Source organism: Macrobrachium nipponense, chromosome 1 (assembly GCF_015104395.2).
Source record: "Macrobrachium nipponense isolate FS-2020 chromosome 1, ASM1510439v2, whole genome shotgun sequence".
NCBI classification, from domain to species: Eukaryota; Metazoa; Arthropoda; class Malacostraca; order Decapoda; family Palaemonidae; genus Macrobrachium; species Macrobrachium nipponense.
This window is the reverse complement of record NC_087200.1, coordinates 54,825,501-54,848,324: the sequence shown is the minus strand read 5'-3', so window position 1 is coordinate 54,848,324 and position 22,824 is coordinate 54,825,501. Positions and strand designations below refer to the sequence as shown.

Genomic DNA, 22,824 nt, shown 5'->3' with positions numbered 1-22,824 from the left:
ATTACGAAGTAATTATGGATTTTTATGACACAGATTGTTCTTCACGAGATTTTGAATTTCTCAACACTGAAGATGTATATAATAATGACATAAATGAGAAATATAAGAGTGGAGGAAAATATAACAAATTATAAGAATAAATAGAATAATAATAATAATAATAATAATAATAATAATAATAATAATAATAAAATAATAATAATAATAATAATCTTAACGATGATAATAATGGAATCGGTATTTCCTGATAGAACAGGCGATTGCTGTCCATTTCATAATTCATACTTAAATACTGAATGATATGCTGAAGAATTATATATAAATATATATATATATATATAGTATATATATATATATATATATATATATATATATATATATATATAAAGTATAAGCCACGAAGGAAAAATATACAACGGAGTTTCCATAAGATCTTCCGACGTTCAACATCCTTTACTTAGCAGATAAACTGACTTACATGAGGAATTGACAGTGGGTACAATTTAAAAAACACAAAAAAAATTAAGTCAATCTGCTCAGACACAAGGGCAAGACAATTAAAGGATAATATAGGGTGACAGCTATTCAGAACTTTGGTAAACAAAAACATATTCACAATACATATTAAACATACATATACAACGGAGATATTTCTAAGGCAACTGATTTGCATTTAAGTCTGTAATTATATCTTTGAGGTCATTCTTAAACATGTTACAAATGCAAGGGTCTAAATGAAACAGGCCACCACTTATAATAAAATTACGATGTGAAGTAAGTTGTATTAGAGCAGATTCTAAAAGATTTCGTGATAAGACATCTTTTGACCTTGCAATTACTGAACTACCAATCCAATTTATTCGGTGGTTGTTTTCACTTAAATGAATGAATATTGCATTACATGTTGTCCCAGTTTTTACAGAATATTTATGCTGGCTTTATCTTACTTCTAAGCCCTTGCTCCACTGTCCGAGATAAAAAGAAGGGCAGTCCATACATGGAATTTTATATATTATGTTGTTGCTTTCTGGGGCTATTTTTTATTAACATTCTTTTTAGTGTGTTATAGGAAAAAAACAAGGTTGACCTTAAAGGCTTTTAACAATGATTTAATGGTTTCTAATCCGTTAAAATAAGGTAAACTAAGAACGTTCTTAGAATTTTCTTTCCCCGTGTTACTTTTTATTATAACAAATATCTAATATATGAGAAGGATAACAAAAATCTTTCCCTATTTTTCTTATGTATTAAATTTCTTGATCCAAATATTGGGGACTGACAATGCACAATGCTCGTAAAAACATAGAAGAAAAAATTGATATTTTCATGTTAAGATGGTGGCCTGAATAGAAACGAACATAAGTTAAGATGTTGGTTAGTTTCCTGTAAATGCTGAATTTACATTGAAATGGTTCTCTATGTATCAAAACATCTAAGAAAGGGAGGCAATTGTCTTTTTCCAATTCTAGAGTAAACTTAATCTATGGTACCTGGTTATTTAATTTAGAGAGTAAATCATTTACATCAATACCAGCAGGCAGAACAGCTAAAATATCAACATATCTATACCACATTACAGGAATATAAATGATATTAGGTAAGTAGCGTTTTTCAAAGAATCCCATGTACAAGTTTGAGAGGAGTGGTGATAAAGGGTTTCCCATTGCCATGCCAAATATTTCTTGATAAAATTCACCATTGAATATAAACTACAAACTAGTGAGTGAAATAATGTGACTCATAGGTAGAGGAAATTCATGCTGAGTTAGTTCATTACTAAGATATTCTAAAATAGAGTCTATAGGGACTTTAGTAAAAAGAGAACATACATCAAAACTAACGAATCTATCAGTGGGCCAAAGAGTAATTTTGTTTAATTTATCAACTAAATCTAGAGAATTATATATATATGAGAATCGGAGATAGTTCCAAGTAACGGGGACAAGATCTTAGTGATATATTTCGAAAGTTTATATGAAATTGAACCAACAGTACTGATAATAGGCCGCATAGGGTTATTTTCTTTGCACGTTTTGACTAATCCGTACAGGTAAGGTAGCGAAGGAGATTTGACTGACAATTTGCCTAGTAGTTCTGTTTTATCTTTAAGGATATTTTTCACTGTGCTATTAAAGTTTATTATGACTTGATCAAGGGGATTTTTGTTAGTTTTTTATAAGTCACATCATCATCCAGTGGGGCTTGCATACGTGATATGTAGTCAGCTTTATCTAAAAAAAATTACTATATTATTTGACTCTTATCAGCTTTTGTAATGTGGATAGTGTTGTCCTTTTTAAGATCGGTCAGACTTTTCTTATAGCGAGCAGGGAAGTTACTTTCATGCTTAACATTGGCAGCTCCGTAAACAATACCTTTAATTATGTCAACATGATTTTGAGGAAGATCACAATATTTTTCAAATTTACTTAGGGATGACGCAATCATTAAAGCAGAAGGTCGACTCGTTATAAAGAAAGATAAACCATATCCAAGTGCACTCACAACATTTTCACTTATTTGTTTACTTGATAGGTTTACAACACAATCTTGACGTGCACAATTAGTCCAATCACTGCTATCAATAAGATTTTTTAGTTTTCTATCGAGTTTCCTTTTCAGGGCATCAGTAGTCCTACGTAGTTTTCCGTAAATTTCCCGTCGCAGCGAGTCCTTCCAATCAGCCGGGATGGAATGATTGAAAGAGATCCTTGTTTTTTCCAATTCCTTGATTTTTTCTTTCTCTTCTTGCTTGGCGGCTGCTATGTGCTGTTTCAACATCATGGCACTAAATTCGTTGAATGGGTGATTGTCATACCTTCTTAGACGGCGTGGCAGCAATGATTAAATAACCAGATACCATCGATTAAGTTTACTCTAGAATTGGAAAAAGACAATTGCCTCCCTTTCTTAGATGTTTTGATACATAGAGAACCATTTCAATGAAATGTTTCTGGATCTGCAAGTGCTCAGAGGTAGAATGGAAAATAAAACAAATACATTACGTGTACATCATGTACAAGAATCGACACTAAACCAGAGCGATATCCTGAGATGTACTACAGCCCCGATAATGGGTTTTCAATTCTCAAAGTAAATTATAGGCAATCAATCCATTACGCACTTCCTTCCTCAACAAACCCATCTACTACACCCCGCGCACCCCCCCCCCCCCTTCAAGGTTTTCAGTCTTATTGACATTTCCAGCAAGCAGGACAACGGTCACACCAAGATTGTTTGGAGTGACGCCTTTGGAACGGGTAACACCTAGCGCCTACGATAAAACCCTCCTATGTAATTATGTAATATATGTGTGTGCATATATATATATATATATATATATATATATATATATATATATATATATATATATATCATCTATACATAAAATGCGTATAACCTTGCGTAAGAAATCTTCCATAGCCCTAAGACGGCAAGACCACACACGTATATATATAAATATATTATTATATATATATAAATAATTTATAATATATATATATATATATATAGATAATATATACTAGCTGTACCCGGCCAACACGTTACTGTGGCTTAGTCTGGTTAAATGGAAAAGATAGAAACCAGTAAGCTGCTTTCTCTTACTCTTTCTTTCTCTCTCCAACCATCACTGTCTCTTTCCGTCTTTCTTCTTACTAATAACAACTCTCTCTCTCTCTCTCTCTCTCTCTCTCTCTCTCTTGCTCCTTTTTCTTACTCTCTCTTTCTCTCTCCTACAATCTCTCTCTCTCTCTCTCTCTCTCTCTCTCTCTCTCCTCTTTCTTCTCCCTAACATCCTGTCTACTCTCTCTCGCTTCCTCTCCCTCTCATTCTCTCTCTCTCTCTGTCAATCCCCTTCTCAAAGTCCACCTCTTTGAATTCATTAATGTTTACATTCTGTATACAAATGACAAGTCATATGTATAAAGAAATTATGTATGATAAATTTGTAAAGTAACTAAGTCTACGGGCAAAACCAACCCGTTTCACGGAATCCCTTCTCAGCCTCACCCCCTTCAGAAGGGGGGAGGTAGGATGAAACCCCATAATAAAAACAACGTGTATTCGAATGCAATGTTGTGTCAAAATTTCAAAGCAATCGGTGAAGAACTTTCGGAGATTTAAGATTTTGAACAAACAATTTATATTTTATATATACATATATATATATATATATATATATATATATATATATATTATATATATATGTGTGTGTGTGTGTGTGTGTGTGTGTGTGTGTGTGTGTGTGGAAGGTTTCTCACACAAGGACAAGGCACTCACAATAATGTATCAAAGCAAAGGAAAGGAGCTAGTATATACGTCTAATCCAAACCTGTGTTAGTATAGTACTTCCCCATGAGCGGTAGCAGTGTAGCGGAGATCCAATAAGCTAGAATTCTTTGCCTTTTATGAGCATTATACAGTGACCGCGCCAACGTCCCAACTGAACGTTTTGAGAACAGAATGCTAATATTTGACAGCACGAAACTAGGGTAGGACAATAACAAAGGATTACAAAGAGAGAGGTGTAAACAAAAGCAGAAAATAACCAACATGGCAACAAGGCGTGATACGACCTCCAGTTTACTCGGGGCGCGCACTAAAATCTATGGCTGAATAGAGCATTGTTTCACCACTAAAATTACAATACGGTATATTCTTATATGCACATTATTTTTTTCTTACATTTACATTCTAATAAATAAATCATAAATATCATATCCTTAAATTCCTGTATCTTTAACTAACGCGAGATACCGTTTTCAGATCTTTTCAGGCTCTTTCATAGATCTTTCCTAACCAGCCCCCCCAACAAAAACAAACAACAACAACAACAACAACGTAGTTCTCTCCGAGTAAGCTAAATTGCGTCGAAGTTTCTTTGGCGCAATTGAGTTTTCTGTACAACATATAATGCTATATGGAACCAGCAGCTATGACCGGTGGCGTTTCAGTCGCTCAGCATGCCTCCGGAAAGTGCTGCCAGACGCACGAGCCATGGCTAACTTTAACCTTAAAAAAAAAAAAAAATAAAAAAAAAAATCAAAACTACCGATGTTAGAGGACTGCAACTTTTCATGTTTGATGACTGGAGGGTGGAGCATCACATACCAATTTGCAGCCCTCTAACCTCAGTACGTTTTTTTTTTTTATCTGAAGGTGGACGGACGGACAGACAAAGCCAGCACAACGACATTTTTTTTTTTTTTACAGAACTTGTAAACCTTCACGTATGCAGTCACACAACACTGTAATGAGAGAGAGAGAGAGAGAGAGAGAGAGAGAGAGAGAGAGAGAGGATACTCACCGCATCACAATTTGTTTTACGAAAGTAGCTGTTCGCGTAAAAGGAGGAGGGCTTACGAATACGCTAGCATCAACCACACAAATAATAATAATATACCTACTAGAAAAGCGCTGGAAATTGGATTGTTCAGACGAGTTCATTTTACGACTTATTCTCGGATTGTTCAGAAGAGTTCATTTTACGACCTATTCTCGGATTGTTCAGACGAGTTCATTTTTACGACCTATTCTCGGATTGTCAGACGAGTTCATTTTACGACCTATTCTCGATTGTTCAGACGAGTTCATTTACGACCTATTCTCCGATGTTCGACGAGTTCATTTTACGACCTATTCTCGGATTGTTCAGACGAGTTCATTTTACGACCTATTCTCCGATTGTTCAGACGAGTTCATTTTACAACTTATTTCTCGGATGTTCAGACGAGTTCATTTTACGACCTATGTCTCGGATTGTTACAGACGCGGTTCATTTACGACCTATTCTCGGATTGTTCAGACGAGTTCATTTTACGACCTATCCTCAAAGTGTTTCAGCGGATCCGCCCACTAGCCTTGACCAAGGTGGGAGCTTACAAAGAATATTATTATTATTATTATTATTATTATTATTATTATTATTATTATTATTATTATTACTGAAAATAATGGCAATTTTCAACGAATTAATCTTATACAGGGATTTTTCAATTCTCCTAACAATTCGTTTTCCTAAATCAACTAGATTGTTGAATAGAATTCCAATATTCATAGTTTTCATAATTAGGATACTTGTCAAAAATATTTTATAAAAAATAATTTATTATATATATTTTGCTTAAATCTCTTTGATGCGTATAGAAACCCATCAAAGAGATATATATAATCAAAATATATAAAATATTTTTGATAAAATATTTTTAGCAGGTATCCTAATTATGACCACTATGAATATTGGAACTCTATCAACAACCTAGGTGAGTCAGAAAATCGAATTATCAGGAAAATTTCAAACACCCTGTACAAGATTAATTTGTTGATAACTGCCATTATTTTCAACACAACATGTATCAAAGAAGATCTGCTCCCTGTATAGTATATTATTATTATTATTATTATTATTAATTTTTTTTTTTTTCAGTAGATGAAACCTACTCACATGAACAAGCCTACCAAAGGGGCCATTGACTTCAAATTCAAGTTTCCATAGAATGTTGGCTTTAACCTCCCGCCGCAGACCCGACACTGCAGCAGTAACTGATCATAATACAGAGCCATGGAAAGTAAGTTGGAAGAAATAGAATATGAAAGGAGATACAGTAAAAGGAATGGAAGGGGTTGCAGCTAGGGGCCGAAGGCAAGCTGCAAAGACCCGTTGCTGTTCTCAATTTTCATTCTATTGGTTCATGGGGAATTTTCCCCTTCTGACTGCCATCGTCATCAAACGATCCGTTTTTAAAACCTGGACGAGGTCCAGCTCATGGCGGTGTTGTTATTAAATGGAGCTGGCTTTCAGCCAACGTTTCCTCTGACAGCCCAGAGAGGAGCCTCTCATGACGAGTGTTGAGACTAGACCTACCCGCTCCTGAGGCGTTCACACCATTCCTCTCTTCGTACTCGCATAACTCGTTCAATATTCGTGTATTTCGTGTGGCCTTTCCACCGGGTAAGGAACTGACGTCTGACATGACATCAAGGACAGGAAGGTTACCGATCCAAGAAAGTTTCACGTGCAGCGTTCGATCTAAAGACTCATTTTTTACAAAACCTTGACGCATGACTTCCAACATTCGTGTTTAAGAAGACGCCAGGTGCCGCAAACACAAACTTACGTCGCCCTTCCATTGTCCTATATATAAGTATTTATAACTAAGACCAGTTAGCTGAGGAGGCAGTTTGAGTTCAACTTGAGTGACATGCGATCACCTCTTGTTGTTACTGTAACAAATGTAAATGGGAGGACACAGGCGTCGACCTTTTCACCAAGAGGTCATCCATGAATATGGCGTTCACTCGGGGCTTCGTTGCCCCCTTGAAGCCTGACTCTTTCCACTAAAACCATCTGTATTTCTATAAATGTGTAAAAGAATGGAGTCAAGATGAACTTACAAATGCACTTAATGGGCAAGAACATTCACACACAACAGTGTTTTAATGGGCCTTTATACTTGAGACGTATCCTGTTTTAATAGAAGAATTTATTTACACACACACACACACACACACACACACACACACACACACACACATATATATATATATATATATATATATATATATATATATATATATATATATATATATATATATATGCAGTAAGCTACAAACGTCATTTAATATCTACTTCGCTCTACCTCGAAATTAATATACTTCCAGATATGTTAACCGAAGGGAAAGGGAAATATTTTAGTTGATATGCAATTCGTCGGCTCATGAGCTCGAACAACGGAAACAAGAATTCTAGAGGTGCAGTGAAGCTCATTACCCACAAGGCTATCACGAATTTCTTATGAACTAAAAATTCCTCTTCGGTTACCATGTATATGAAAATATATTAATTCTATGGCAGAGCGAATTGGATATTAAAGGACATTTGTAGCTTAATGCGTATATATGGAACACGCGATGTGATTAACCTCATATATATATATATATTATATAATATATATATATATATATATATATATATATATATATATATATATATATATATATATATATATGTATATATATGTATATATATATATATATATATATATATATATATATATATATATATATATATATATATATATTACTATATATATAAATATATATCTATATAATACTATATATATATATATATATATATTATATATATGAGCGTGTTCTGTTCATAAAATAATACAGTCTAGGTTAGAATGTGTAAAAAGAGAAAAAGGATAGATTCAAATAACTTTATAAAGACAGATTTGTGGAAGCTTCTATACACACTACGGAATACAGTCTACAAACCTCAAAAGTTTGAATTGAACATAGATTTTAGGCCAAAGGTCAAGCACTGTGACCTTGTTTAATCAAAGAGCCAGTTCCACCGTTATCTAGTTTGATCAAAGAGCCAGTCCCGCCGTTACCTAGTTTGATCAAAGAGCCAGTCTCGCTGTTACCTGGTTTGATCAAAGAGCCAGTCCCGCCATTACCTGGTTTGATCAAAGAGCCAGTCCCGCCATTACCTGGTTTGGATCAAAGAGCCAGTCCGCCATACCTGGTTTGATCAAAGAGCCAGTCCCGCCATTACCTGGTTTGATCAAAGAGCCAGTCCGGCATTATCTGGTTTAATCAAAGAGCCAGTCCCACCATTATCTGGTTTAATCAGAACCAGTCCCACCGTTACTTGGTTTGATCAGAGCCAGTCCTGCATTACCTGGTTTGATCAAAGAGCCAGTCCCACCATTACCTGGTTTAATCAAAAGAGCCAGTCCCGCCGTTACCTAGTTTGATCAAAGAGCCAGTCTCGCTGTTACCTGGTTTAATCAAAGAGCCAGTCCCGCCATTACCTGGTTTGATCAAAGAGCCAGTCCTGCCATTACCTGGTTTGATCAAAGAGCCAGTCCTGCCGTTATCTGGTTTAATCAAAGAGCCAGTAAAGCCATTATCTTGTTTAATCAGAGCCAGTCCCACCGTTACCTGGTTTGATCAAAGAGCCAGTGCTGCCGTTACCCGGTTTGATCAAAGAGCCAGTCCCACCGTTACCTGGTTTAATCAAAAGAGCCAGTCCCGCCATTATTTGGTATAATCAAAGAGCCAGTCCTGCCGTTATCTGGTTTAATCAAAGATCCAGTCCCTCCATTACCTGGTTTAATCAAAGAGCCAGTACCACCGTTACCTGGTTTAATCAAAGAGCCAGTCCTGCCATTACCTGGTTTGATCAAAGAGCCAGTCCCGCTGTTATTTGGTTTGATCAAAAGAGCCATTTCCGCCGTTATCTGGTTTAATCAAAGAGCGGGTCCCGCTGTTATCTGGTTTAATTAAAGAGCCGGTCCAGCTGTTATCTGGTTTAATCAAAGAGCCAGTCCTGCCGTTATCTGGTTTAATCAAAGAGTCAGTCAAGCCATTACCTGGTTTAATCAAAGAGCCAGTCCCGCCGTTATCTGGTTTAATCAAAAAGCCAGTCCTGCCATTATCTGGTTTATTCAAAGAGCCAGTCCTGCCGTTATCTGGTTTATTCAAAGAGCCAGTCCTGCCGTTATCTGGTTTAATCAAAGAGTCAGTCAAGCCATTACCTGGTTTAATCAAAGCCAATCCCGCCATTATCTGGTTTGATCAAAGAGCCAGTCCTGCCCTTATCTGGTTTAATCAAGGAGCCAGTCCCGCCATTATCTGGTTTAATCAAAGAGCTAGTCCCACCGTTATCTGGTTTAATCAAAGAGCCAGTCAAGCTATTACCTGGTTTGATCAAAGAGCCAATCCCGCTGTTATCTGGTTTGATCAAAGAGCCAGTTTTGCCGTTATCTGGTTTAATCAGAGCCAGTCCCAATGTTATCTGGTTTAATCAAAGAGCCAGTCCCGCCGTTATCTGGTTTAATCAAAGAGCCAGTCGTGACTTTACCTGGTTTGATTAAAGAGCCAGTCCCACTGTTATCTGGCTTATTCAAAGAGCCAGTCCTGCCGTTATCTGGTTTAATCAAAGAGCCAGTCGTGACTTTACCTGGTTTGATTAAAGAGCCAGTCCCACTGTTATCTGGCTTATTCAAAGAGCCAGTCCTGCCGTTATCTGGTTTAATCAAAGAGCCAGTCCAGCTGTTATCTGGTTTAATCAAAGAGCCAGTCCAGCTGTTATCTGGTTTAATCAAAGAGCCAGTCAAGCCATTACCTGGTTTGATCAAAGAACCAGTCCCACTGTTATCTGGCTTATTCAAAGAGCCAGTCCTGCCATTACCTGGTTTGATTAAAGAGCCAGTCCTGCCGTTATCTGGTTCGATCAAAGAGCCAGTCTCGCCGTTATCTGCTTTAATCAAAGAGCCAGACCCACCGTTATCTGGTTTAATCATAGAGCCAGTCCCACCGTTATCTGGTTTAATCAAAGAGCCAGTCCTGCCATTACCTGGTTTAATCAAAGAGCCAGTCCCGACATTACCTGGTTTGATTAAATAGCCAGTCCTGCTGTTATCTGGTTTGATCAAAGAGCCAGTCTTGCCATTACCTGGTTTGATTAAAGAGCCAGTCCTGCCGTTATCTGGTTTGATCAAAGAGCCAGTCCTGCCATTACCTGGTTTGATTAAAGAGCCAGTCCCTTGCCGTTACCTTGGTTTGATTAAAGAGCCATTCCTGCCGTTACCTGGTTTGATAAAGAGCCAGTCCTGCTTTTCCGTTTATCCTGGTTGGATCAAAGAGCAGTCTTGCATTACCTGGTTTTGATTAAAGAGCCAGTCCTGCCGTTATCTGGTTTGATCAAAGAGCCAGTCTCGCCGTTATCTGGTTTAATCAAAGACCCAGTCCCGCCGTTACATGTTTTAATCAAAGAGCCAGTCCCGCCGTTACCTGGTTTAGTCAAAGAGCCAGTACCACCGTTATTACCTGTACTTGCTGCAGGAGAAACACTTGACGGGTTCCTCCAGATCGAAGTCCATGAGGAAGGCATCCGGCGAAGCGGTGTATTTGAGGAATTTCCCCGCCCCAAACATGGCCATCTTTCCCCTGGTTTCGTTTTTAATCTCGGGCTAAACACTCGGGGAGGTCGCCAGGCTGACGCATTCCTCTCTGCCACTTCCTCTCGCCACCTTCCACTGCAGAGTTCGGAGTCGCAGAATCCTCCTTCAAGCTGGTTTCAAAATTTCACGTGATGACGATCTGCCCGAAGGCCGATTATTGTCTTAAAATTCAACTGAAATTCCATGAACTGCTCCAAATCCATTTTATAATACCCCCAGATGGTGACACTCATTTCGGGTCATGCCAATGGCATGTATTTCTCGTTGTAGCCAGATCCACTAAGATGTATTTGCAACAACGCTAGTACTCACTCAAAATATGCTTGTTAAAATATATTTCTCGTTATGACCAACAATCGTAACGACAAACTCTTATGACGCCCAATGATCGTGAAAACAAGTCTTGCAAGGCCACTCACAATTAATCATCCACTAAAACAAAAACAGAACCGAAAACAAAATCTTTTAATACTAACTTCTCACACTTACGGACGTTATCCACGACATTTCAATACCTACAGGTTTTCAAATGAGATTTTAAAACCATCTTCATTCACTGGTACCTCACAAGAATTTTTTCTTTGATTATATTTTCAAAATGGTTTCCGCACTGTAACCGAGCTAAAAACCTTCCTTCGATGGCAAATGCATTTTGTATGAATATCCTAATACTTCACAATGTGGGCACACTTCTTACCCAATACTTCCAGGAAGCGTCCAAAGAACCTCAAGCCAACTCTGAGGTCGACTGACACAATATAATAGAGTCTATTTGTTCTCGGTTCTTTAAAACAGTTATAATGAACATAGTATAAGTGGCCATTGACACGTTCTTCCAATTCCAATTAAAAAAGGAACGGGCAAAAAGGCACTGTGATTTTCTTCCAGTGCACTAGAATCATAAAACATATTCAATGAGTGAGACGCGTCTGCAAGACATCACATAGATCATTCATACAATAATAGGTCAAATTTATTCAGAGATGAAGTTATTGGTCAACCAAATGAGATCACAATAGGTCAACGCAGAGGAGCCGCCTGATAATATATAACCGTTACCCCCAAAAAGGGGCCTGGACGAAGCACAGGAAAATCCCAGGACGCGCACCGTACGTACCACAGCAAGAGCACAACACCCACTGGAGCCGTCCACTTCACACCAGGAAAGAGACACGAAAAGAAAAAAGAAAAAGCATTACACATCATCTTGGGTTTCTACCTCTGGAAACCTTATGAGTGGCCAGAGGGGGGTGGGCTGGGGTTGGGGGAATAAGTAAGGAAGGTCGAATGACAATCCCTCTGCACCACTTGCCTGCTCTCTTATGCGCCCCTACGCCCCCCAACCCCGACAACAACATACCCTAACTTCTTCTCCCCCCGTTCGTCTGACGCTATACCTCTTCCACGTAGGATTGTCTTCACAGATTGATACAATCTCCGTCTCCCCCCTCCCCGTCCCCCCCGGGGGGGACAAGAAATTATTTTGGTTTCGAGGACCAATTCACGCGAGAGGCCCACCTCGTACCATTTTTTTAAATGACGAGAGAACGACTACTTTAGAGAACAAAGTACGAAGGAAACAAAACCAAAACATTGAGGCAAAATTACATCATATTCATTATAAATCCAGAGATTTATATTTGTACACATTACAATTCTAGCACTCGCACTTCTACCTAGATCGTACGACGCATCCAAGAGCAACGAATGTGAAAACGCAGCCTGCTCGAAGGAACACTACGTATAAAAACTAAAATCAAAGCCTAACCGACGCATTCAAATAAAATTGCAATTCTCAGGCGTCCAAACACAAAAGAAATACATAGGGCACGAAAAACGCATATGTAACCTATCAAATGTCAAATGAATGGCTCTCTCTCTCTCTCTCTCTCTCTCTCTCTCTCTCTTCTTGAGGTAGGGACGCTCAAACGGTTGTCCGATGGAGGCTTCACGAGTGAGACGAGAACGTGAAGGAGACAGGGACTGACTAAAAGAGGCAGAAAGTAGAGTGGCGAAGACATGCGGTCGACCTATTCATACCAAGAGCGACTGAAGTTATTTGCTCCCCAAATTTGGATGACAACAGAAGGTCAAAAGTTACCTATTAAGATGGCCACCAGTAACTCACTTCATATACTTGCTAGTCCCTGTTACAAGCATACACACGAGTATACACATATGCACAAACGCCCGCACACGCGCACACACATGCACACGCACGCACATTTAAGCAGGCTCTCTATATGTGCGTGTGTGAAAATACTTCCTCGCCTGAAATTAAAGACTTATCTGATAACTAATACACATCGAAGACGGTTTAGTTTAGCAGAAGGCAATGCTACTCACATGATTACCAGGAATAACCTAAGCTCCATGCAATAGCCCTCCAACTACCTATGACAGTCAAACAGTATACATACTGAGGCTACGTGTTATGACAAGCTATACAGGTGTGGGCTAAATGCCCCGATTCTGTTCGAGGAAAGTAGACACAGCCATGCCGGGGGGGGGGGGGGGGGGGGGGGGGGGGGGGGGGGGGGGGGGGGGGGGGGGGGGGGGGGGGGGGGGGGGGGGGGGGGGGGGGGGGGGGGGGTGGGAACCTTGAAAATTCAAGTTGAAATCGCGTCCTTCACATGCACAGCCCACGGACACAATACAGATCGTTTTGAACCTTGCAGCACGTAAGGGGATCATTTTGCAGTTGGCATATACTTTCCTTTGATTGAATTTGGTCATTGGAGTTGCAGTTGGCGTATACTTTACTTTGAATTTGGTTATGGAGCGACCCAGTTGAGAGGGACACTTGCCTAAAACGCTGCTTGTACTGTTCTGCAGAGGTTTGAAACTGATCTTCAAAAGCATTTGTGCTGGGATTCAGACATCTGAGTCTTGGACTAAAAATGGCAAGACGCAGTGCATGGGAAGTGTAGAAATAAAAACTATGTATAGTGTATGCATAAAATATGCATACACTATATATACTCAATGCACCATGTACCTGAGTGGTATCAAATTCGGTACTAGTTGCCATTCACACTACGGGAATGGTCAATTTAACAGCAACATACAAAACCAGCGTACAGACCCAACTCCTACCTTATCTCTACACCTGCCGACCACTTTTCTAGGCAGTTGCGAAACTCGTATAAGAGAAGACAGAATCAATAAAAAATCAGCTATTGAGATGACTTGACACATTAAGGCCAAAAAAGCCATGCGATCTATTCTGCAACAAGACAAAAGTAGCTGGGACAGTTCTGTCGACGCATCGTTGTTATGCATTGCTCTGCACATTCTGAGCTGACCTGCTATGCATGAGTAGCGTGCATCTAGAGCCTCTGGAGAAATGCTCTGGAGTAACCAGCGTGGCAATTTGACTCATGTATACTATACTCAAGCAATCACCTACCTACCAAGTTTCCATTAAAATTCTGAAACGAGTACGGAGACATGTTAATAATAATAATAATAATAATAATAATAATAATAATAATAATAATAATAATAATAATAATAATAATAATAATAGTCGTAACCCTTCATTTAGGCGTATTTTATTGAATTTCATTGCTGCTACGACGCCATTCAGTTTCAAATATCTTTTTTCTATTCTGATGTCTTTCTCTTCAGGCTTTCACAGAATCAAAAGAACATCAAAAGACTAGAAAAAAAAATATCTTAACCTGAATGGCATTGTGGCAGCGATGAAATTCAATAATAATAATAATAATAATAATAATAATAATAATAATTCCTGATCACCCATAAATTCAGTAATAAATCAAAGATACGTATACATGGATTACAGTCAACCATTATATATATACAGCTTTACCATCTTCCCTACCTATCCGGTTCCATGGTGTAACGACCAAATGATTCATTGATTCACCAAGTCCTGCAGCTTTCAACCCGTAGCCTGAAACATGGACACTAGCAGGACACGGCAGTGTTTAACCTTTCCGCTATTACATTGGAAATGATCGAACCATTGAGTTATACATTACGTTGGAAATGATCGAACCACTGAGTTCGAACCATTGAGTTATACATTACGTTGGAAATGATCGACCCACTGAGTTATACATTACGTTGGAAATGATCGAACCATTGAGTTATACATTACGTTGGAAATGATCGAACCACTGAGTTATACATTACGTTGGAAATAATCGAACCATTGAGTTATACATTACGTTGGAAATGATCGAACCACTGAGTAATACATTAAGTTGGAAATGATCGAACCATTGAGTTATACATTACGTTGGAAATGATCGAACCATTGAGTTATGCATTACGTTGGAAATGATCGAACCACTGAGTTATACATTACGTTGGAAATGATCGAACCACTGAGTTATACATTACGTTGGAAATGATCGAACCATTGAGTTATACATTACGTTGGAAATGATCGAACCATTGAGTTATACAAGTCCAGGAAGGTAACCACCAACATTCAAGCGAGGTCCAGTGCCATCCGCCGCCTCGCCTTCACACCTATATGCATTCAACATTAACTAACATTGGTAAGGGCTTTCATCTTAAACATTCATCCACATCACCACATCATTTCTGAGCCTTCCCGCCAAAACAGCTGGCTATGTATGCAAGACTTTCCTATCAAACCGTACGAAAAGTTAAGTATATCTCAGTTTAACCAGACCACTGAGCTGATGAACAGCTCTCCTAGGGCTGGCCCGAAGTATTACATATTTTTACGTGGCCAGGAACCAATTGGTTACCTAGCAACGGGACCTACAGCTTATTGTGGGATCCAAACCACAATACATCGAGAAATGACTTTGACTTTCTAAGCACCAGAAACAAATTTCTCTGATTCCACGTTGGCAGAGCGGAAAGTCGAACTTCGGACTACCGAATACATAGGCGAGGACATAACCCACTCGTCCAACGAGGAACTATCAAACGTACAGAATAATATCGTTGCAGATTACAACTCAAAAATATCAACGAGTGAAACAACAATCATTTCGATGGTTAAGGGTTTTAGATTAACATTAACAAAGCCTTTCCAATATCCCACTCAAGTTGTTGTACCAAATCATGTACTATATCGTGAAAGGGATTTTTTTTTTTTTTTTTTTAAACATGGTCAAAAGAATATCGGGCAATCTATTCAATGAAAATAAATCCCGAGAGCTCTAAAAAAGAAAACAATACGTGCCCTACACTCTACAGTGGATCTAAAACCGAAAAACGTCCAAAATCGAAGCAAGTAAGATACACGAGAACAGAATGAATGGAACAGAAAAGGCACCACAGCTGAGGAAAGCAGCCTCCTCCCTGTCGACCATATGACACAGCAATGTACGGCTTCCTAAGCAACACGTAAAAAAATGTTGCAACCACTGGACGTCACAAACAAGCCCGGACTTTCACGTGCTGCAAATATCTTTTATTCCAAAATGCTTCCATTTTCTTTAAAAGAATTCATCTCCATCTTAAAGCGGATAAGGAAGATATGACTAACTCTCTCTCTCTCTCTCTCTCTCTCTCTCTCTCTCTCTCTCTCTCTCTCTCTCTCTCTCTCTCTCTCTCTCTCTCTCCTAATGCACACACATATATATTTATTTATATACGAGCATTAAGTTACAAATTTGTTTAATATACAATTCCCTCTACCTCGAAATTAATACATGTATATACAGTACTGTGTATATATGTATGTATGTATGTGTATATATATATATATATATATAGATGTGTGTGTGTGTGTGCAAGAAATCACAGTAGTAAATGGACGCGACTTCATGACATAAGCGAATACCACAGGAAAAATAAAAGGCAGAAATTCGTACTGAGCGCTTTAGTCCTTTCATGAGACACAGCCGAGGCACAATATCTCATTAAAGGACGAAAGCACTCGGTAAGAATTTCCGCCTGTTATTTTTCCTGTGGTATTCGCTTATATATGTATATATATAGTACAGCTCTGCAGACAGAAGGACATCATTTCCTTCATGTATGCTATGTTCCTTATTGAAGACTTCTAATGAAAGATCTCTGTCAAAGTGGATATCTAAACCTACTCTTGCAGATGTTTTCCTTCTGGTCATTCTGTCGGAATAATCCTGGAACAGGACCTCTCACCCGAGTGGGTGTCTCAAAGAGGGCACGTTCCCCTAGGGATGGTTCCCAGGGCTTCCTTGAGATAAGCAACCACAGGGAAGGATCTCCAAAATATTGGCAATAGGAAAATGAATCATTCGTCCCCGATAATACACAAATACATAATAAAAATTCACAGTTAAGATCATAATAAAGTTTATAATCTCGACAGGACTGTATAAAAAAAAAAAAAAATATATATATATATAGTATATATAATATATATATATATAATATATATATACGTATATATAAAATAAATTATATAGTATATATAATCTATATATATATAATTATATATATATATATATAGATATATAATATATATATACATATATATATATATAATCCGTGGGTGTGGCTGTAGCTCCTGGACCCTGGAGTCTTCAACATTTAAGAAGACGTTTTAATCCCTTTTTTTTATAGCGGTGAATTAACTGTTGATCCTTTCTGTGCCGAATATTCAGAGAGATTCTCAAGAATATCAGTTCTGCTGCTTGTCAAGTTCCTTTCTCCTTGGTTAATTCAGTTTTGGGGTTGATCCCCAAAGGCCGGCTCAAACGAGGTGTTAAGACACAGCTAGTCTACAGGTGAAGTAAAAATAAAGAACGCAAACAAGTTTGATCTTTCAGATCCAAAAAATAAATCCTTGTCTTCTTTTTTAGATACTTAAACTTCGAGATAAAATAGGGCGTTGTAGCTCCTTAGTTTTGTCCTAATTTCCTACGGCCTCAATGTTCGTTGCCCAAAAGGCTCGACCCAAAAGTGCTCGGTGACCAGAAGGACCGAGCAGCAAAGGAGGAACGGAAGCCGAACGACTGATCCCAATCATGCCAATCCTTAAACGCAATCAGTTGACCAAAACAGAATCGAGAGTCGGGATTCAGTATGATAATGCTAACCGTGTTGACGTCATCCTTTCGTCCTGCGTCTCTGCTTTATCACTGAACTTGTCTCTGCTTGAGGAACAACATCTTCAACGAACAACCAAACTCTTTATCTGCCTCTGATGCAGTGGCGGCCAACGCAGAGAAGGGCGGTGACGTCCGTTTGGTCTCTTCACCATAAAGAAGAGCCTTGCCTAGACCCAAAAGCCAGCAGATCAGAACTCGCAAGGGACCCGCACACAATTAATAGAGGCCAAACGAGCCGCCAACTGACTTCCACGCAGCTGAAATGAGCGCAGTGCAGCAACTTGTCCCTTGGACAGAGCGTTTCATTTCGCCCATTTTACAATCACGTAATTTGACCATACAAACGGGACTGAAGGCGATTTCAGACTTTCTTTTCAAAGGTTTTCGCGACGTTGGTTTAACATCTACAAACGGATTCATTTCCTGTGGAATACAGTTTGATTTGTAATGGACACAAAACAATTGACGAATGTTGAAGAAGGTGCCTCGATGAACGCAGCATGCTCATTTTCAACGATCGGTCTTGTTTAGGTTCTCATAAATATTACAGCACTTGGTCTCTTTCATATTTACATATATACTGCGGAACTTTTACGTATTTCTTATTAATCCAGATACCACTACTACTTTTTTTACTTATCCACTTCGTGTACGATGCAATTTTCGATGAACAAGAGACAAATTTTACAAATAATTAAATGCCGATTTAGCCAGGGATTTCCACAAGTACCATCAGCAACATCACATTTCCGAGCAACTGTCAGAATGAGCGCCAATGATCTGCGGGTTTGACAGATCGCTGGAATTTTCACTTTTCACTTAATACCACGTCGTGTGTGTGTATCAAAATATACTATATTAATGTATATGTATACATATAATACATGTGTATGTGCCTATTTTGACTCATAGCAAAATGTACCTCAATCTGATAGATTTGACGGACTGTATGAGCTGAAAAACATTCCTACCCTTCTTAGTGGGTTAAGCAGTAACTGCCAACCCTCACTGTTCTACCCACCCCGGTAGTACCGCAAGCCTTACCTTTCGTCTTCTTGTACTGTACTTGGCACCAAGAAGTCGAAAGGTCTTGCAGTACTCCACTGCATCTCCTTCCTGTGTGGAATGTCTTTATATATATATATATGTGTGTGTGTGTGTGTGTGTGTGTGTGACTACAGGTAATAATCGCAGAAACTTTGAGAATACTTAGATTCCTGCATTAATATAAACGTCTTTAAAAATGTTGGACGTACGTTTACATATACCCACAATATATATATTAGATATATATATATATATATATATATATATATATATATGCATATACTTATTCGTCAGTAGTAAGTGCGACGCAGTACAGATTACGCAATCTCACAATTCGCTAATTGGAGCGAGACGACAGCAGCAACCAGGGCCTGTGTGTTGCGTAATCGGAGACGCTCGTAACTTTATCAGTTCGGCGACGATACGGTTATCGCAAGACTACCATTAGGTCTACATGACGAGCCGACTTTCGTGATGAGCTTCCGTTCCCGCCAACCTCTTGCATGGCTCGTGGGTTTCAAAAAGCCAGTTTTAAAGTGTTTCATCCGAAATTTCACACGCCATTCACTGGATCAAGTGTATGAACACCACGTCACATTCTCTCTCTCTCTCTCTCTCTCTCTCTCTCTCTCTCTCTCTCTCTCTCTCTCCAAGGTGGGATATAAGCAATTATATTTTTTATTTACACTTCTCTTCATTTACGACAAACGCACAGCACACATATAGTATTTAGGTGTGTGCTGTACATAAAAAGAAGAGTAATTACAAAAAGTTTTTAATTCCCCCATTTTAGAGAGAGAGAGAGAGAGAGAGAGATGAGTACAGGAGTAAACCACATAACAGTCACTTAGCCTAATCAAGTCGTATATATGAAGTAGTGACATCGTCTCTAGGAAATCACACACGAATCCGAAAAAGAACTTTTTCAAATCAGCAGGAGAGAGAGAGAGAGAGAGAGAGAGAGAGAGAGAGAGAGAGAGAGAGAGAGAGAGAGAGAGAGAGAGCCTTTGACATCGTGTGGAAGCAATGACACGTACTGACCAGTGATGCAGGGGCCAAATAAAGAGAAAAAGAAAGATACTTTATATATTTATCGTCAACGAAACAAAAAATAGAGGGTAACCACATCGGTAACATCCATAAAACAAGTAAAAACTGCGACAGAAGTTTCTTCGGTGCAATCGAGCTTTCTGTACGGCTTATAATGCTGTAAGAAACTCTCAGCCATGACCGGGTGGTGACCCATGTTGTTGGCGCCTATAGCATTGCCATACGCTGCTCGTCCGATCACGGCTACCTTTAACCTTAAATAAAATAATAAAATCAAAATAATGAGGCTAGAGGGCTGCAATTTGGTATGCTTGTTGACTGGATGGTAGATGATCAACATGCCAATTTGCAGCCCTCTAGACTCAGTCGTTTTTAAGATCTGGGGGGGGGGGGGGGGACTGAAAAAGTGCGGACAGACAGACAAATAGCCATCTCTATAATACTTTTCTTTGACAGAAACCTCACAATGCCTGGCCATCATAACACCGGCGTCTCTCAATAATCAGATTGCGAAAGCCAAAGGATGACGGCCTTCTCTCCCTTATGTATAGACTTCATTGTCCGGTGGCAACTTACCGTGTCTTGAAGAGGGCACAGGTGAGCCAGCGTAATGCCAGCTTGCCCTGAGCGACGCCCATGTAGCGGTGGGTAGCCGGGGGTCATCACTGCCACCCCAAACTCACGCCGCCCTCTCCCACACACTTAGTATTATCCCTCGTCAATGCCTTACTGACTGCGTCTCCGAGTCGCTCAGCCAGGAAGACGTGACGCGGTCTCGCCAAGAGGTTCGGTATTCATCAAAGCTTCACACAACTGGATCCAATGACCGCAACAGGGCGTTAGTGGGCGCAGGCGCATAAGCAGGGCTGTGACCGAGTCTGTCTGTACGAACTGGCATGTGTTAGAAGGCGACCCGAGTATAAGTCTGCGCCATTATCTCTTCGAAGGGAACCACAAAACTATATGACTTCAATTGTCACACGCAGAGACCTTAGGAGCGGGTGTGGGCGTATATAACGCACTTGTGGATAGGGTAGCGTGCGTGCCCCTCCTCGGAGGACCTTCTGCCATTAATGCCCGCTGCCCTTCAGTGGAGGAAAGACGATTCGGGCCTTGAACATCCAACACTTGAATGTTTAACGCACTCACTTTTCAACACAAACACCTATTCTTAGCAATCGCATTTTAGCACGATCCAAAAGTCACTCTATAAAGTACACAGAATTTCTGACAAAAAATAATGAGAAAAAATAAATAAGAGAATATTATTATTTTCATTCAAAAAGCAGCAAAATTACGGTTGGTTAGAGAGTTCTTGGCTAAACATTTCGTTTCTGAATGAAACAAAACAACTGTTGATGCCATCAACTTATCTGAGTCGATGAAAATTGATTTCTGATGACACAATCACTGATAGGAACTAAGCTTTGGAGGAAGATGGTGGGTCAGCTGACCCCACCAGGAACAACTAACATCAATTAACGCTACATCATAACCATCCAGTGTTTTTATACTTTTCAGCTTTACTCTGACTTAATGACACCAATGAAGATGCCGCAATAATTAAACATCACACACGCACGCGCGCGCACACACACATACACACACAGTCAGAATACGGTCTAAATCCATAGACGCGAAATACAACTTTTTATTATTCCAAATACATTCAAAACAAATATTACACATGCACGCACTAACGGCGACGCCACGCATAAACCCTGGACGTAACCATACCTCCAAAACTAACAAGGAAACCATTTCACAACAGAGTATTTCTCTCTCTCTCTCTCTCTCTCTCACACACACACACACACCACACACACACACACACACTCCCTCATACACAAACACAAACACACACACACCAATTAAAGTCGAAACTTTCACCCAGTTCAGCGTAACCAGTCGTCAACACTGTCACGTATATATATAAAATGTGCCTACTTATGCATATACTTTCGAATACATTCGAAACGTATGCCTAAAATATGCAGATGAAAAATACTACCAGCAGTATTACAGCTCGGAATCGAGGTACCCGGAATCGTGAGAGAAGGATGCTTCATCCAATACAGCGTTTTTGATGGACAGACAATCGCCCCCTACTTGTCTAAATTGAACATAAACACTTCATGTGATGGGGCAAGCTGCTCAGCAAAAAAACGAAAAAAAAAACTACCTGAAAGTGCGAGGGGTAAAAATGGCGACATGAAATAGCGCGGACATGGATCAAGTGCCTTCACTCAGAGAGAGAGAGAGAGAGAGAGAGAGAGAGAGAGAGAGAGAGAGAGAGAGAGAGAGAGAGAATTTTTGAAGGCGAATTCTTACATCGAACCAATGACAAGGGCAAAAAGAATTTTCCTACTTTAAACAAAAAACTAATTATGAGAGAGAGAGAGAGAGAGAGAGAGAGAGAGAGAGAGAGAGAGAGAGAGAGAGAGAGAATTTTCGGAGATGGATTCTTACATCGAATCAATAGCAAAAGGCAAAAAGAATTTTCCTACTTTAAACGCGCAAGAGAAGTACAGTTTGAATTGACGTACCGATAGGTAAGAACACTAGTAAAAAAAACTAATAATAAGAAAGAGAGAGAGAGAGAGAGAGAGAGAGAGAGAGAATCAACATCTGATAAACTGTTAATGTAACTGTACACACGACAGTTACTGAAATGCAAACTCTATTGCAAAGAGCCCCGGAAA

At 39.2% G+C, this 22,824-nt stretch overlaps 1 protein-coding gene across 2 annotated transcripts in view; it reads right to left on the bottom strand.

Moving 5' to 3' along the window:
• The window catches only part of LOC135219313 (MOB kinase activator-like 2), a 376,693-nt gene extending 355,382 nt beyond the window's left edge, over positions 1-21,311 (bottom strand). The window contains exon 1 of one of the 2 annotated variants that reach the window (XM_064255978.1): positions 20,699-21,311. In XM_064255978.1, coding sequence (XP_064112048.1) covers positions 20,699-20,760 — 62 coding nt within the window. In that variant the 5' untranslated portion in view covers positions 20,761-21,311. Of the gene's footprint in view, positions 1-10,842; positions 12,083-20,698 lie in introns of those variants that run through there. The other variant, XM_064255976.1, reaches the window with a different exon arrangement.
• Positions 21,312-22,824: the final 1,513 nt, after the last annotated feature.